Consider the following 16,419-nt stretch of genomic DNA (forward strand, 5'->3'; position numbering starts at 1 on the left):
GCTGAATATCTTCTAAGTTCTTTGCTTATCCTTATGGGATAAAAAATGTGTCTCTCCAAAGGCCAATGTTTCACAGTACCCAAATGGCTGTCAGGATGAAGGATTTTATGGTATTTTTTTTTTAATCATACACTGAATTTTGAAATTTATACATAGAATAAAACAGTAAATTGGGCATGGTGGTGCACTTGGAGGCAGAAGTAAGAGGATTGCCATGAGTTCAAGGCCATCCTGAGACAACATAGTGAATTCCAGGTCTGTCTGAGCTAGAGTGAGACGCTACTTTGAAAAACGAAAATAAATAAATAAAATGGTCAGAGCAGTGGTCACAAACCAGACATGTGTAGAGGAAGAATCTTTAGGTCTTAGCGTCTTATGTCAGGTTCCTTAAAAATAGAGCCCGAGACAGGGATTTAGGTGCAAGTAGGTGGTATATTGGAAGAGAAACTTATAAGCAACACAGGGAGGGAAGAAATGCCAAATAGGATGGACAATCAGAAAAGTCTGCCTTTGGCCTGATGGAGACAGAATAAGGTTCACACAGAGGACAGCTGAGTCCTTTGCAGCCAAGCACAGCAGCTAGGGAGTAAAGAATCTGCTGGGAGCCCTGGGAGCACAAACTTCATTTGGGTGGGGCTGAAAGGCAGGGTATGGGGGCTCCCAACTCTGAGGCAGAGCATCCAAGTGGACTGTGATGTATATAGCCATAACACTACCCATATGTCCTTAGCACTATACAAAAAAGTTTAAAAAAAAAAACTTTTCTTTTATCTTAGTGGGTTAAAATTACAAACTCCTTGAGATATTTGCATAGAATCAATTTTTCATTAAAACACATAAATTTTAAAAATTATTGCTCTTGGGTTGGATAAATGGCTCAGATTTTAAGCCATTTCCCTGTAAAGCCAAAAAACCCAGGTTCGATTGCCTAGGACCCACAAAAGCCAGATGCACAAGGGGTACAAGCATCTGGAGTTTGTTTGCAGTGACTAGAGGCCCTGTCATGCCCATTCTCTGTCTGTCTCTCTTCTATCAATCTCTCTCTCTCTCTTTGCAAATCAGTAAATAAAAACAACAACACAATTATTGATTTTTTAAAACTTTTCTACTTAGTCTGCTTCCTTCAGAAAATAGATACAGACTGATATGATTACTTTTAACTGTTTTCTTTTTCCTTTTAATATTTTTGTTTTTGGCACTAGGGATTGAATCCAGGGCTTTCCACATGCTATCTATTACTCTAATAGTTAAAAATTATTATTTCAGTAATTTTTAAGTTATTTGAATGTATGTGCACATGTGTGGATGATGCATAGGCAGACATAAATGTGTTCATGTGAGTGTAGAGATGCATGTGTCACAGTGCACATTTGGAGGTCAACATTCAGGTCAGTCCTCACTGGTCCATCTAATTTAAGACAGGGTTTCTTGCTCTGGATTCTATAGTGTTGTGGTTCTTTGCTGGGCTTGACACAAGCTTCTAGGAAGTTCTCCTGTCTCCACTTCCCATCTCAGTGGATGCTGGGATTACAGAAGCCCTCCACAGTTTGAGCAGCAAGTGCTTTATCCATAGAGCCATCTCCTAGCCCCTATACTAATATTTTATGAAAAGTTAACTATGCCTTACCCTTATGCGTTCATCTGTTATTCCAGAGAGCCTCAGACTACAGTCAGCAGGCCAATGCAGGTTGTGACCTACTTTTGCTTGGCCTGGGCACTAAGAGTTGTCTACAATTTCAGAGTGTTACACACACACACACATAATTGTACACGTGAGTGCTTATAGAAACTTTATGATCCACAAAGCTAAAAGTTACTATCTAGCTTTTAATTAAAAGTTTTCAACTTCTTCAGTCCATTATGATGCTAAATGCTTTTTTTCCCCAGAAATGTATTGAGTTAGTCTAGATTAAAAACTTCAAATTAGCAGGTAATTTATAAAACTATAAACTGATATTTTATAAAAGGATTCATCAAAAATTTAATTTTTAATTGGCAAATTTCAGAATTGCCTTTTAAAGACTTTATTTATTTGCAAGGAGAGAGAGAAAAAAATAAGAATGGGTATGTCAGAGCCACTAGCTGCTGCAAACGAACTCCAGATGCATGTGCCACTTTGTGCATCTGGCTTGATGTGGGTACTTGGGAATTGAGCCTTGGTCATTAGGCTTTGCAGGCAAGCACCTTAACCACTGAGCCATCTCTCCAGTCCTGCCTCCAGAATGGCTTATTTTAAGTAAATGCACATAAAATGTACTGTGCTTCATGAAAATATTTTCACAGATTGTGTGATTATTATAAAGAAATTGATAAATAAAAAAATATGCATAGGTGAAAAAAATTTCCTTCAACTTTATCATCCATTGCTGACAGCCAGTCCACATATTTTCTAGGAACATAGGCATTTAATATTTTTTTAATTTTAATTTTTATTTATTTATTTGAGAGTGACAGGCATAGAGAGAAAGAGGGAGAGACAGAGAGAGAGAATGGGCGCACCAGGGCCTCCAGCCACTGCAAACGAACTCCAGACGAGTGCACCCCCCTGTGCATCTGGCTAATGTGGGTCCTGGGGAATTGAGCCTCGAACCAGGGTCCTTAGGCTTCATAGGCAAGTGCTTAACCACTAAGCCAGCTCTCCAGCCCCCATTTAATATTTTTAATGCAGATGTTGTTAATACTATGCTATCTTTTAATGTCTTTTTAAAAATTTTTATTTATTTATTTGAGAGAGAAAGAATGGGCGTGTCAGGGCTTCCTGCCACTGCAAACGAACTCCAGGTGCATGCACTTCCTTGTGCATCTGTCTTATGAGGGTCCTGGGGAGTCAAATGTGGGTCCTTTGGCTGTTCAGGCAAGCACCTTAACTGCTAATCCCTCTAGCCCGACTTTCATGTTTTAACCTTCAAAAGAATTTTACCTATTTATTTCATAGAATAATGTCACAATTTATTTAAACATCTTCCTATCTTTTTGACATTTTAGATGGACATTAATGTCTTACTGTAAATGTCACAGTGAGTACTTTTGCCTACAAATCTAGATCCTTATTTTGTGTCCACAGGATAAACATACACATTTCGTTGTTTCTTTGTTTTGTTTTTTGTAACAGGGTCTCATGTAACCCAGACTGTCCTCAAACTCACTGTGAAGCTGAGGATAACCTTGAACTCCTAATCTGCACATCTCCACATGAAGCTTTATAGGCTAGATCTCTTTAAGAGGGCAACTGTTTACCTTCCCCTTCTGCCCTCTGCCTCCTTCTAAACTTGTGCCTCTGCCATTGGGTTTACAAAGGGTGCCATTCCTTGAAACTTGATCTTCTCTCTTTGTACCTGCCTCCTAACCATGTTACCCACACCAAGCTTTCAAATACCACCCCATGTTCCCATACTTAGCTCCAGTCTCAGCTCTCTCTTCTAAGCTTCAGACCCAGTTATTTGCTTGCTTGCTTGTCATCTCCATGTGTATGTCACACCATCTTAAACAAAGGATGTTCAAAAATAACTCAGCATCCTCACTCTTTTCCCTTATAAACCTCCTCCTCCTCATTGCCACTTTCTGATGAGTGACACTACGTTTCCACTGAATTGCTTGAGATACAATCTGGAAGCCAAGAGCAATATCTCTCTTCCTGGCCACTCCACTTATTCAGTCACCAGGCCCTGTTGATTTTGCTTCCTGAATATCTTTGATATCTTCCATCAGGATAACTGTGTGTGCTTTCTAACTGGACCTTCCCCACCCACCTCAACTGTGCCCCTACTCAGTTCTCCATCATACAGGGCAATTTTACAAATGCCAGCATTTCCCAGTCCCTGTAGGGTGGTGAGGACTGAGAACTTACTGGCTCCTCCCACCTTCATTTGCCACTGTCTCCTTACCTCAGGGAGCAGTTCCTTCACCTCCGCCATGTTAAGCTTCTTCTAGCCTCGTAGCTTTGGTCAAGTGGTTCCCGCTGCTTGTGTTCTGCTCTCTTTCTTGAACTGGCCACAACCTTGTTCCCAGCTCACACACTCCACAACTTGTGTGCCCTCAAAAGTATAAAGATCTACTTTTGGTACTTCTTACAAATATTAATTCTAAAGTAGCTGGGCGTGATGGTGCACGCCTTTAATCCCAGCACTTGTGAGGCAGATATGGGAGAATCACCATGAATTCAAGGCCACCCTGAAACTACATAGTGAATTCCAGGTCAACCTGGGCTAGAGTGAGACTCTACCTTGAAAAACAAGCAAAAAAAAAAAAAAAAAATCTAAAGCATCTCATGTTATGTCTGTTTCTGCTCTCGTGCATTTCTGATGCTCCGTTTTAGGTGCCTGCTACCTGCCTCTTTCACCAATGTACTGCCAGGGCCTGGAATAACACATGTATGGCCTTCTGGACAGTTTTGTCAGCCAATTCATAAATGTGCCAGCAGTATATAGATGTTTCTTTGATCACACTTATCCTGACAAGCAGGAAAAAAATGTGACTCCATCTTTATTGAAATTGCGCAGATTTTGTTGGTTTGTGTTTTGAGACTGAGGTCTTACATAACCCAGGCTAGTCTTGAACTTGGGATGACCTTGAACTTCTGATCCTCCTGCCTCCACCTCCTCAGTGCTGAGTGCTGGTACTATAAGTGTGAGCTACCATGCCCTGCATGAAATTGCAGGTTTTCATTACTACTGCAGCTGAACGTTTCCCACATATAACCAGCCTCTTCGGTATTTTCTGTGATCTTTTGAATTCATGATATACTACTTACATTGAACCATTTTTCTTGGGATATTTTGGAAAGTTATTCAGACTAACTTTTAGAAAAGAATGGAAGCAAACCTACTTGCCTTTATGTGATGAATTGGATAGACCTGGATAAGTGAACTCACCTTCCCCAACCCCAAAGCTCACTTTGTTCTTGCTGATCACACTCTATCCTGGACATTTTGGTGACTAGAAAAGGATGCCATGAATAGTCTATCAGGATAGCCAGCATAAGAGAACCATTCTGCATAAGCTAAGATACACAGACTTAAATGCTGGGTACCTTGAGTTAAGAATAGAGTTTCGGGCTGGAGAGATGGCTTAGTGGTTAAGCGCTTGCCTGTGAAGCCTAAGGACCCCGGTTCGAGGCTCAATTCCCCAGGACCCATGTTAGCCAGATGCACAAGGGGGCACACGCGTCTGGAATTCGTCTGCAGTGGCTGGAGGCCCTGGCACGCCCTCTCTCTCTCTCTCTCTCTGCCTCTTTCTCTGTCTGTCGCTCTCAAATAAACAAATAAAAATAAACCAAAAAAAATTAAAAAAAAAAAAAAAGACTAGAGTTTCAAATAGTGACCCTGGGATGGAGGGAGGATGAGCTTGCTTCTAGTCTTGTGGCTGAGTTTGCCTGCCTTTGTGTCAGCTGTGCTGCGCAGCCTAATGCCTCGGCCCTGTTTCTCCCCATTGCCACTCATGCCCACTCTACACATTTGCCTGGCCCTAGGAGGTATCTGGTTATAGCCCATAAAACTTTAGTACTTTCTAAGCTCAATTTCATACAAGTCTCATTTCATGAGGAGGCCAGTGGCCCAGAGAGCTACAGGGACTGCCTTTTCCCCCATAAATTCAGAGCTAGCCAGAGGCAATGCCAAGGCTCTTTTTTTTTTTTTTTTTTACCTGGGGTAGAGTTTCTATCTAGCTCAGGCTGACCTGGAATTCACAGTGATTTTCCTACCTACCTTGGCCTCCTGAGTGCTGGGATTCAAGGTGTGAGCCACCATGCCCAGTGGTGCCAAGGCTTTTAAACAGTTCTTTCCTACTCCCCCAAGCCCTCTCTGCTGTAGACTGGAAGGGTAATGCTGGCAACTATTTTCTTTGCTTCTAAAATTATGTCAAGAAGTGACCAGAACAGTTTTCACAGCCCAGAGCATCTCATCTTGGCAGGCAGAACCCACAAAAGCATAAAGTGTGAGATTTGTGAGGTAGCCCATCTTGAACTGGGGTCAGTGACAGAGGCCTCTATGCCTATCGCTTGTGGAGCTCCCAGGAGCTTTTGGAGTGAGTGCATCTGCAAACTTCTCCAGCTTCTCTTAAACAGCCTCCTATATCATTTGTACCTATCAGTGAAATGTAAATATAAATTCAGAACCATCATAAATTCCAAGAGTGCCTAGGAACTGTCAGAAAGCAGAAGATTATGGCAGAAAACTTCTGGAAAAAGAAAGACTGGGAGAGTGTACACAGTTGACCTTTTGTCATTGCTATCTAATAGGAGGTATGGCTTAGGAAAAGTACAGCAAGCTCCCTCTTGATCTTGTCAACAGAGTAAATTTCCTACCAATGGAATCCCAGCGGAACCTCTGGAAACTGTTGTGTACTGCATATCTCCAGAAGGTGCCATTCACATTCTCATCTATGTGAATGGTGCCAAAAGGTCCCTCCTGGCAGGGACTTGTTTTTCCCAGTCCTGCCACTGTACAGGGGACAACCTTTGTGGCCATGACAGACAGCCTTTCATGTGCCTTTGTCCTGATAGAAATACTACCTCTGCTGCATTTGATATTGCTGGGTCCATAAGTGCCTGAAAATTGTTCAGGTACTCATCATCATGAACATATATTCACTAATTTCTGTAGCCTCAGTACTGTCTGTCAGAATGAGGGCCTGTAGATTTAAAGAACAGGTCACTAGAGTGATCACCTATATACTATTTTGCCTAAGTCTTGCCATTGGGAAAAGTAAAATGTAGGAAATAAACATAATCTCATCATTTGCTAGAAAATCAAAGATGTATGTGTGTTTCAATGGGTTTCTTTTTCCTCACATTAAAGTGTAGCTCTGTCAATGGATAAAAAGAAAAAAATCATCTTAGATGCACTTAGGACCCATCTTCAAAACATCTACACATAAAGGTTAGCAAGTTAAGATTATTGTCCAAATTCCAAGTACCCAAGAAGACCCACCTTCCTAATAGACATATATTTTGGTTTTGAATCAGTGGAAGACATCAACTTTGTATCTTTCGATGAACAAAATGATGAAAAGACTCAGGGACATGTTTGTTCATATTTCCCATAGTTTCTAGAATAAAATTCATCGACTCTTTAGGCTGGAAGAAGCCTTCTAGCTCATTTACTTACATAGCCATTTAATCAACTGCTATTTGCCAAGCATTCCAACCATGCTGTCTGGCCCTTTCCTGAGGAAGCTGCTCAGATACTGTGCTGGGAACAAGGGCCACATGTGTCACATCTAGGACACTTCATTCCACAGTGCTGCTAGATATCCGCACATAGTTACATGCAGGTGATGAAACAGCAGAACATCTGTGTACTGCATGTGACTTGCAAGGAATTCACATAATAAAGATGAAATAAACATCCTCTGCCAGCGATTTCTTTATTACTCTAAATGCTACAGTGTATAGAAGGTTCAGTAATAGGGCTAATAATTTCAGAATTAGTTTGGGAATTTTGCACATAACTCTTTTCCTACCTATGACTCATGTATTTTGTGTCCTTTCTCAAGCACTGCTTTTACAGATTAACATCCTATAAACAGCACTAACACCCAAGGAACAAGGTCATCCTATCCATGGCAAAATGAATACACCAACCTCAGGGTGGCTTCCTTCTTAAAGGATTTGGTTTGGGGAAAATGTAACCCATATAGCTGATGACAAGTGAAATTTCATTTTCAGGAGTATCTGTGCTCTTCTTTGATGCAATTTAATCTCCCAATTTGCTGAACTTAGAGGAGTTTGGGCACATGTGAACAAAACAGCTGCCCCTGCCAGCTGCCTTCCTCTCTGTGTAGACATAAATACTGTCCACCAAGCCTCTGCCAGCAGCAGAATGAGATCTAGTCGGTGGTTGCTCTCTGTGGCATTTTTCTTCCTTGGCAAACTCAACTACACAAGGCCAAGGCCTGTTGAGCTTGTAGCTGAGTAAAAATTTTGAATCCAAACCACCCAGCTTCAAGTCCTGGCTCTGCCATCAAGTTAACCATCTTTATGACTTTGGGTAAGTTCACTAGCCTTGATCTCCTTCCCTGAAAATGGACATGAAAATAGTTTTTCATGGCATTTTTGGGTTATCAAAGAAGTGAAATTATATTATTAATAATTTTAGTGAGCAAGCTGAAATTCCATTCCTAATCCTGCCCTTCATGGACTTTAGTGTTTTTTTTTTTTTTTTTTAACAACAGGAATCCCATCCCTCTAAAGAGATGTAAAGTTGATGAAGTTGAGAGGTATAGATCCATTTGATTTTATATAAACTACAACAGGGTTTTGGGCTGGAGAGATAGATGGCTCAGTGGTTAAGGCACTTGCCTACAAAAGCCTAACTACCCAGGTTCCATTCCCACATAAGTCAGATGCACAAGGTGGTGCCTGTGTCTGGAGTTTGTTTGCAGGGTATAAAGGCCCTGGTGTGCCTATTCTCTTTCTTTCAAATAAATAAAATATTTGAAAGAATAGGATTTTTACAAAGTAAGTTTTGTGAAACATTGAGTTAACATATTTTTGCACATATGTGGGACCTGAGTTTTCATACAGAATGTGCTTCTTACTATGAGACTGGTAGAGAAATTGAGACCACACAGCAACCCTGAGTGTGTAACAACTTCAGTGAAAGTCACGCTCAAGGCATGGTCACTTGAGCCAGTTGAGTGGGAACTGAGAACAAGCCAAGCATTCCAGGAGAAAGTGACATTTAAGCCAAGACCTTAAGGATGGATAAAACAATTGCCCAAAGAAGTTGGAGGTGGTGGTGGGAAAAGGTCATTCAAGGGCAACCCCTGTGGGGTTTCTATAAAGCAAGGGAGAGATTTGTGCAGATTAGCAGTCTTAGTGAGTCTACCCTGGCTAGTGACGAAGGGTGGAGAGCAGCTAAACCAGTTAATCATTTGAGAGCACAGTAGTCTAGCCTGGGGTGAGGGCAGTAGGTATTGAAGAAGGATCCTGTGTCTAGACACAACTGACAACACTTGATGATTGATAGAGAAAGGTTCTGCAAGACAGACTCCCCCTTGTCCCACACCCACACCTCTGAGGTCTAACTTACCAACCTTTCAGGAGACAAACTTAGGGCTTGCATACTCCAAACCCTAACTCCAGGGAGGGTTCCTGTAAACAGGAAGACAGGACCATTCCATCACTGCTGTTGCAAATCATTTCCCTATCGTTTTAGACCTATCTGCAGATTGTTGCCTGCCTCCACTTGGCAGGGCTTACTGTTCCAAAGTGGGAGGGTTCTTGGCAGGAGGTGGCAGGCTGGAAACAGAATGGTAACTGGGCTAGCTAAGCACCTTCCATGAAGAGAAGGGGAAAAAAAGAAACCCTGTATTTTGGCATCTGATGCAGATTATCTGGTCAGAAAAATAATGTGAAAGTACAAATAATGCACCATGTTTACATTTGGCTTTGAAATGCCATGAATTTTTGGCAGTGGATTTATCTTGCCAAATGGTTTTTCTTAGGTCTTAGTTTGCCTTTCCTGAACAGAGACCATCTGAGCAGCAGGGGTGTCAATGCGCTGGAGGGTGTGTGGGTGGATGGCTGGGGCCCCAGCTTTATTTAAAAACTAAGCTGACACTATAATGCTATTTTGTCACCCTAGCTGATCAATATTTGTCTACCTGTCCTGTGGCACAGAGCAGGTAGCTTTTGTGACCTAAGCTTTGCCAGGTCACATGGTAATTTTTCCAGCACACAGTGCTTCCCTTCCAAATCACTGTCTACCACAGAGCCACCTCCATACCCAGGGTGGCAGCCAGAGCTCCAGAGCAACCTCAAATGAAACCATATTTGGAACACTAGGCAGGCTGTTTACAGATGTTAGTGTAAACTGTATTTTTAAGTCACAGCCAGTCTCTTGACAAAAGACCTAGACAGATCAGAAGGCCTCTTTTCCTGTTATTCATAGGGTTACTACTTCCAGACATGTTGAAAAGTTTGCTTACATTTCCTGAAGGAGGGGATGGGTAGGCAGGTGGGGGCTTACCTAAGAGAGTGTCGGGCTCGGTGAGACAATGGATCTCTACACCTAGTCCCCAGAGGGCAGAGCAGAAGGGCCAGGATGGCAGCCACTCCCTAGCGAAGAATCCCAGGCACTCCTCTTCTCCATTTGGAGTGTGCCAAGCCCGGGTGGGAGCTTGGTCCAGGCCAATGCCTCTGGAATAGATTAGTTACTGGTCTTAGGGAGCCCAGGGACACTGGTTTTCCCCATTTCCTTTTAACAGATGTAAGTACTCATTTCCAGTCTCCACACGGAGGAGCGCATTTCCTAGTTTCCCAGTCCTTGCAGGGCTAGGCTATTTTTCATAGGAAATTCTTAGTCCTTAAAAGGTTCTCTGGCCTATACACATTTTCCACGTCACTCAACCTCCTTCCTAAGGGAAGGAGCTTCCACACTCCGGTTGCCCCGTCTATGTTTTTGAAAAACACCCCACAGGTTTCTTTTATTTCATTTCCTGAAAAACTCCAGGAAATAATGCCAGCAAATGTACCAGGGTCACCGCCAGCCACCTAGAATGGCCTTTTCCCCTCCTTCATGGTCCCCTCGATGGGTGGTTTGTCTCCCTCTCTAGCGCCTTTCGCAACAGATCCGTAGCCCTCTTCGCGACCTTCACGCCAGAAACCAGTCCCTGCTCACACTTCCCGCGGTGTCCCCAAACACACACCTCGCTGAGGTCACCCTCAGCGCGCAGCCCGGGAAGGAAATGTGAGCTAAAGCAACAGGTCCCACCCACCGGCTGAACTTGCAAGTGGATGCGGCGGCGCGAGGATGGGAGCTGGGCAGTGGAGGGAGAGGAAGCTGCTAGGAGGAAGGCGCAAGGGAAATGATGGTGCTTGACCATTGAACACTCATCAACTCATCGCTTGGGCTCTCACATGGTTTGTGTATTTGCGTGTGGCGGGGAGGAGATCCTTCCCAGGGTCACTCGGGGACTTCCGCGTGGACTGGGAGACACAAGGCCGACGCTTCGGGTTGCCTGGAGGCTTTGGCAACAAACCCCATGGAAAGGCCTTGAGATGTGCGCAAGGAACACGCGTGGTTAAAGCATACACGAGTGGGTGAAACATACACACACACACACACACACACACACACACACACACATCAGGCAGGGACTGCAACCCTAAGCCCGCTTTCCTCCATCCTTTCCCGGTGTCTCCCCAGCCGGCCTCTTGCTCCCGCCGGCTGCGAAGAAAGCCGGGCAAACCGACTGCACCGCGCCCCGCAGCCTCTGGGCATGCTCCGTGGCTGGACCCGCTCTGCCGCCGGAGGACGTGTCTACCCTCCCCCAGGGCGGCGGTGCCGCCCGCAGTGTCCGGGCCCCGTAAACCTCGGGCGGAGGCGGGGAGGGACCGTCGGGCCCTGCGCAGCCCGAGAGCGCCCCCCATCCCCAGGCCGGGAGAGGGCCGCGCGCAGGCGGAGGCGGCGGCGGCCTGGGGCCTGGGCGTGCTGCGCTTCCTTAGAAAGTCAAGCTCGGCTTCAAGCAGCCCGGGATCCGGGCGACCACCGCCGCAGCCGGGGAGGGGGCGGGGCGGAGCAGGGCGGGGCCAGGTGGGGGTGGTCTGGGTACCCCAGCGAGGTGCGAAGTCAGTCGCCGCCCACTCTCTTCCTTGGTTCCGCCCCCCACCCAAGGGAAATGACAATTCAGTGGGAAAGTGTCTGGTTCTCGGAAAATCCCTGGGGCGGGGTGCCGGGCGCGCCGGGCGCGAAATGGTTAAAACAAAGTCCGCGCGCGCCCCTGGCCTCCCGGTATGAAAAGTGTGCGCGCTGGTGGCTGGTCACCTCTTTACTAATTTGCGGGTTAGTTGCCCCGAGGGAGGAAGTCTGGTGGTGCCGCGCGGTTGGGTCACCGCTTCAGGGTGCTGGCTCCGGCCCCCACCCTAAGCCCGGGGGAGGGGGAACAGCACCTCGCAGCAGGAGGGCGCCGGGCTCCGGGAGGTGGCGGCGGGTGGCCAGAGAAGGTTCGGCCCCGGACTCACTCTCTGCCTCCTCCTCCCCCTAGGATTATCGAGAGGATGGGATGGATCTAGGCAGTGACGCCGGCAGCAGCAGCAGCAGCCGCGCCAGCTCACAGTCCAACTCCACCAAAGTGACCCCTTGCTCCGAGTGCAAATCCTCATCGTCGCCGGGGGGCAGCCTGGACTTGGTGTCTGCCCTGGAGGATTATGAGGAGCCCTTTCCGGTCTACCACAAGAAGGTGATTGATGACTGGGCGCCAGAGGAGGACGGGGAGGAGGAGGAAGAGGAGGACGAGCGAGGGTACCGAAATGACCGCTGTCCGGCCCGGGAGCGGGGGGACGTGAGCGCCAGGACCGGCGGCGGCGGAGGCAGGAGCGGCAACACCACCATGCCGTCCCCCATGCCCAACGGCAACCTCCACCCGCACGACCCCCAGGACCTCAGGCACAATGGCAATGTGGTGGTGGCCGGCCGATCGAGTGGTTCTCGGGGCCCCCGCCGCGCGATCCAGAAGCCCCAGCCCGCGGGAGGTCGGCGCGGAGGCCGAGGTCGGGTGGTCGCCGGGGGCCTCTATCTTCAACCGCCGGACGGTGGGACGTATGTCCCTGAAGAGCCCCCGGCACCCCCTATGGACTGGGAGGCTCTGGAGAAGCATCTAGCCGGGCTGCAGTTCCGGGAGCAGGAGGTGCGAAACCAAGGCCAGACGAGAACCAACTCCACCTCTGTAAGTTGGCCGGATGCGTGCCCACGCGCGCACACCCGCGTGCACACCCCGCGCGCAGCCCGCACACCCCTGCTCCGCGCGCGCATCCGCTCGGGGCCCCATTCATCCTTCCGCCTGGGCGGGTGCGGGGCGGCGAGCCTGCCTCCGGCTCCCCTGGGGTACGGTTGCGAGCAGTCTGGGTCTGCTGGGTGGGCGGAGGGGAAGGAGGGGCAGCCAGAGGGCAATGGAAAGTCAGGCTAGTGGAGCCGGCGACTCATTTTGATGGAATTACTTATGGAGAGTAGGTCATGAGTCACTTGCCTGAAAATAAACCTGGGGAGATTTCCGCACCAGAGCCCGTGCCTGCGGGGGCTATCTCACGTGGTCGTCTGTGGCTTTGTCCGTCGTGGTAGATCTCCGCGCGTGTGCCGGTCTGTACCCACCCGCAGCTCTGGCAGTGAGGTTTGTTCCACCGCACTTTCCAGCTTAGGCTCCTGGATCTGGGTGGGTTAAAGACCCTCCTCTACGACTTTCTTTATAAAACCTGAGCTGTTGCTGGCCTGGGGGACCGGGTGGATTGAACTGCCAGGATGAAGGAGGGAGTGTTGCCTCTGTTGCCTGACTCACTCCCTGTTGGCAAATCCCCCCATGTTTTGATAAAAGAACCACTTATAGTTCCTTACCGGAGGCTACTGCCACAATTCAGGAAAGCCAGACTGGGAGGGGTGCTGGCTTTGAGAGGGAGGAGGAGGAGGAAGGGCTGTATCTATAATAAACTCTGGCAGGTTCATACTTGTCTCCACGTTTGTCTTTTGGTTTTTTGGTTTTTTTTTTTTTTTTGCCCCTGAGAGGCAAGCAAATAAATGACTTAAAAGAAGAGCATCATGAATGTAGCTCCCTCTTTTATCACTGTTTTGTGATCAAGCAACAGTTGGAATTTGAAATCATTACTGATACCCCTAAATAGGGCTGAAGGACAAGGTTGAAATGAGCTGCTTTCTGTGTGTGACATCCCTGTGGCACTGTGGGAAAACGCTTGCCTGGCAGGTGTTATTTGGTGATTCCAGGTCCTGAGGATACAGGAAATTGGGTGCGTGCACTTCTGACTTCAGGGGAGAGGATGGTTTCACAGAGAAATTCTGTGAGAGAAAGCCCTTGGCTGACAGGGCCCACTGGTTAGTGTCTCTTGAGAAACTACCTATTAAATTAACACTCTCATTTTAATCCAAGCAGTTTAAAACTTTACCATGTCACTAACTGACATGGAATCTTTCCATTACAGCCAGTTCTATTTCTTGTACCTTGAAATAGAAAACATCCTTTTCCCATTTAAGTAGCAGGATTTGAACTGTGGCTTCAAGGTAAGTAGTCACACATCTGTAACAAGCCGAGATTCTGGTGAGGAGAGATAGAGATAGCTTATCTGCCCTCTGGGAACTTGGCATGTAAAGGCATACCTAACAAGCCAGGCCACTCATCCACAGTGCATACTCAAGCCTTTTTGTTATTATGAAGACTACTCTTTACTTACTGTGCAGTCTTTGGAACTTAAAGTGGCCCCTCACCTCATCAACAATTTCCTTTTTGGGCTTCATTCCCTCTAACCTGCCCCCACCTTTATACCTTCAGCTCTCCTGAAAATACCTGCTCTGGGTATTTTTCTATACATCACACAGAGCAACTTAAATACCATTGCTTAGCACAGATATTTATTTTTTAAAAAACAGGATGAAGAAGTGTCTTTGAAATTAAACTAAATAGTTCATGTTTTAGTTTGAATAAAATTATTAGTCCATGTTTGCTTAGAATGGTGTTCTGTTTATGAACTGTAAGTTACATAAAAGCACCTTAACACTTAAAATGAAATAGAATGTACTGTGGTGTAAACTGTTCGTGTCGTATAGTCACAGAAAACTTGGTAACTTTTACAACTTTGGTTTGGGCTTTGTGTATACACTGGATCATGGTATAAAGTGTGTTTCTTGCTATACATTACTGTTATGAATGTTTTTAAAACTGATTTAAGTCTTGCTTAGCACTGCCTGGAATAAGGGGCAGAATTTATGGCCATGAGAACAGGACCTGAGAATAATAAATTGTGCAGAAGAGAGGGCCCACCTTGAAGAGTTGTTCAAGTCAATGATAGTTTGCTATTATAGAATGTTGTATGTAAACACGTTTAGACAGCTTGGGTGCATCCACTGGGAGGAGGGTATAACATGGAAAGAAGGGGGCAGGCTCTCTTCACCAAATGTTCCAGTGCCACCCCTCTGCAATCAAGTCTCTCCTTCCTTCCTTCCAGATTCAGTTCAGCTTCTCAGCAACTCAGAGAGGCTGTCCTTGATAAGGCATGATGACAGCATCCCCACTTAGCCCCTGCCACTCACACCTGTGTTATATTTTCTTAGTATTCACCACGTTCCAATTTGTTTAATTCTCTGTTTTGGTCTTCCTGAAACCTTGGTGGGAGTATAAAGGTCTTACCTGTTTGTTACCTGTTTGTTGTGTTTTGCTTTTCTTGAATCGGGGCTTCATGGTTTCATGTCTGGCCTCCAACTCTAAGTAGCTGAAGCTGTCCTTCAACTCCTGATTCTCCTGCCTCTATTTTCCAAATTCTGGGATTACAGGTGACCACCTTGCCCAGAAAAAGTGCCCATTTTTAACTGCTGTGACCTGGTGCCTGGTATACAGGACATTCTTAAATACCTAGTGAAGAAGGAAGTGTTCACATGACCCACACTTCCCAGACCTCATCCAACCCTTTCATCTTCAAGTTGCTATGTGTTAGGCTCCTGGCAATTGGGTGTGTGCAACTGGGACTTCAGGGGCTAGCCCGGTTGAGGAGCTCAAAGGCATTATGTGATTCCCTAAGCTCCAGGTAAGAAACCTGTTGAAAGAGGTTTGGTCCTTCCACTGACACTGAAGTAGTCTTTTCTTCTCTTTTAATGATTAAAATAACTTGAAACAAAGAAAAGGAAGATGTATCCTCTTCTTGAAATAACTTAAAGGATTTTCTAATAAGACCCCTCTTGGGATTAGAGAAATGGCTTAGCATTTAAAGGTGCTCGCTTGCAAAGTCTGATGTTGACAGCCTGGTTTCTATTACCCAGTACCCATATAATAGCAGATGCACACTGTGACGCATGTGTCTGCAGTTGGTTTGCAGCTGCCGGAGACCTTGGCATGCACATACATATTCTCTCTCTCTCTCTCTCTTTCTCTCTCTCTCTCTCTCTCTCTCTTTCTCTCTCTCTCTCTCTCTCTCTCTCTCTCTCTCTCTCTCTCTCTCTCTCCCTCTCCCTCTCTTTGTATTACTGTCACTCTCTGCTTGCACATAAATTTTAAAAAATTTTTAAAAGATCCCTCTTGCACTTCCTCAGTCTTAAAGACAGAAGTAAACCGAGCAGTAACCTAGATCCCACTCTTTCAGTCTTCTCACAGGCAAGGGTTTTGTTTTCCTAGCACACTGTTGAGTTCTTCAGAGCCCCAAAACGTGAGCCAGGGTTCCTCTCTCCCAGTCTTCTGCTTCTGCAGCCTCACTAACCTACGACAGAAGAGCACTGAGCTCTCAGAAATACATTGACTATCCACCATCTCTAACCCAGGTAAGATTTGGGCCAATTTAAAACACACCATGATCTTGATGTGGGAAGGGCTTGGGAGCTAATCCCTCCCTTGGTGTTGGTAGTGCTAGGACACCACAGGGCCTTTGCAGTCAAGGCTGGAACACACTGACTCACACTGCTGCTTTCTTAGAGGTGGAGGCTCCTTCAC

General features: G+C 46.2%; 1 protein-coding gene across 3 annotated transcripts in view; it reads left to right on the forward strand.

The window, feature by feature from the left end:
* The first annotated feature begins 10,747 nt into the window (after positions 1–10,747).
* Schip1 (schwannomin interacting protein 1) overlaps positions 10,748–16,419 on the forward strand; it is a 163,431-nt gene continuing 157,759 nt past the window's right edge. Inside the window, exons 1-2 of one of the 3 annotated variants that reach the window (XM_045161633.1) lie at positions 10,748–10,861; positions 11,986–12,666. In XM_045161633.1, coding sequence (XP_045017568.1) covers positions 10,859–10,861; positions 11,986–12,666 — 684 coding nt within the window. In that variant the 5' untranslated portion in view covers positions 10,748–10,858. Of the gene's footprint in view, positions 10,862–11,601; positions 11,784–11,985; positions 12,667–16,419 lie in introns of those variants that run through there. The other 2 variants (XM_045161632.1, XM_045161634.1) reach the window with 2 other exon arrangements.

The sequence above is a fragment of the Jaculus jaculus genome, chromosome 11, assembly GCF_020740685.1.
Source record: "Jaculus jaculus isolate mJacJac1 chromosome 11, mJacJac1.mat.Y.cur, whole genome shotgun sequence".
Lineage (NCBI taxonomy): Eukaryota > Metazoa > Chordata > Mammalia > Rodentia > Dipodidae > Jaculus > Jaculus jaculus.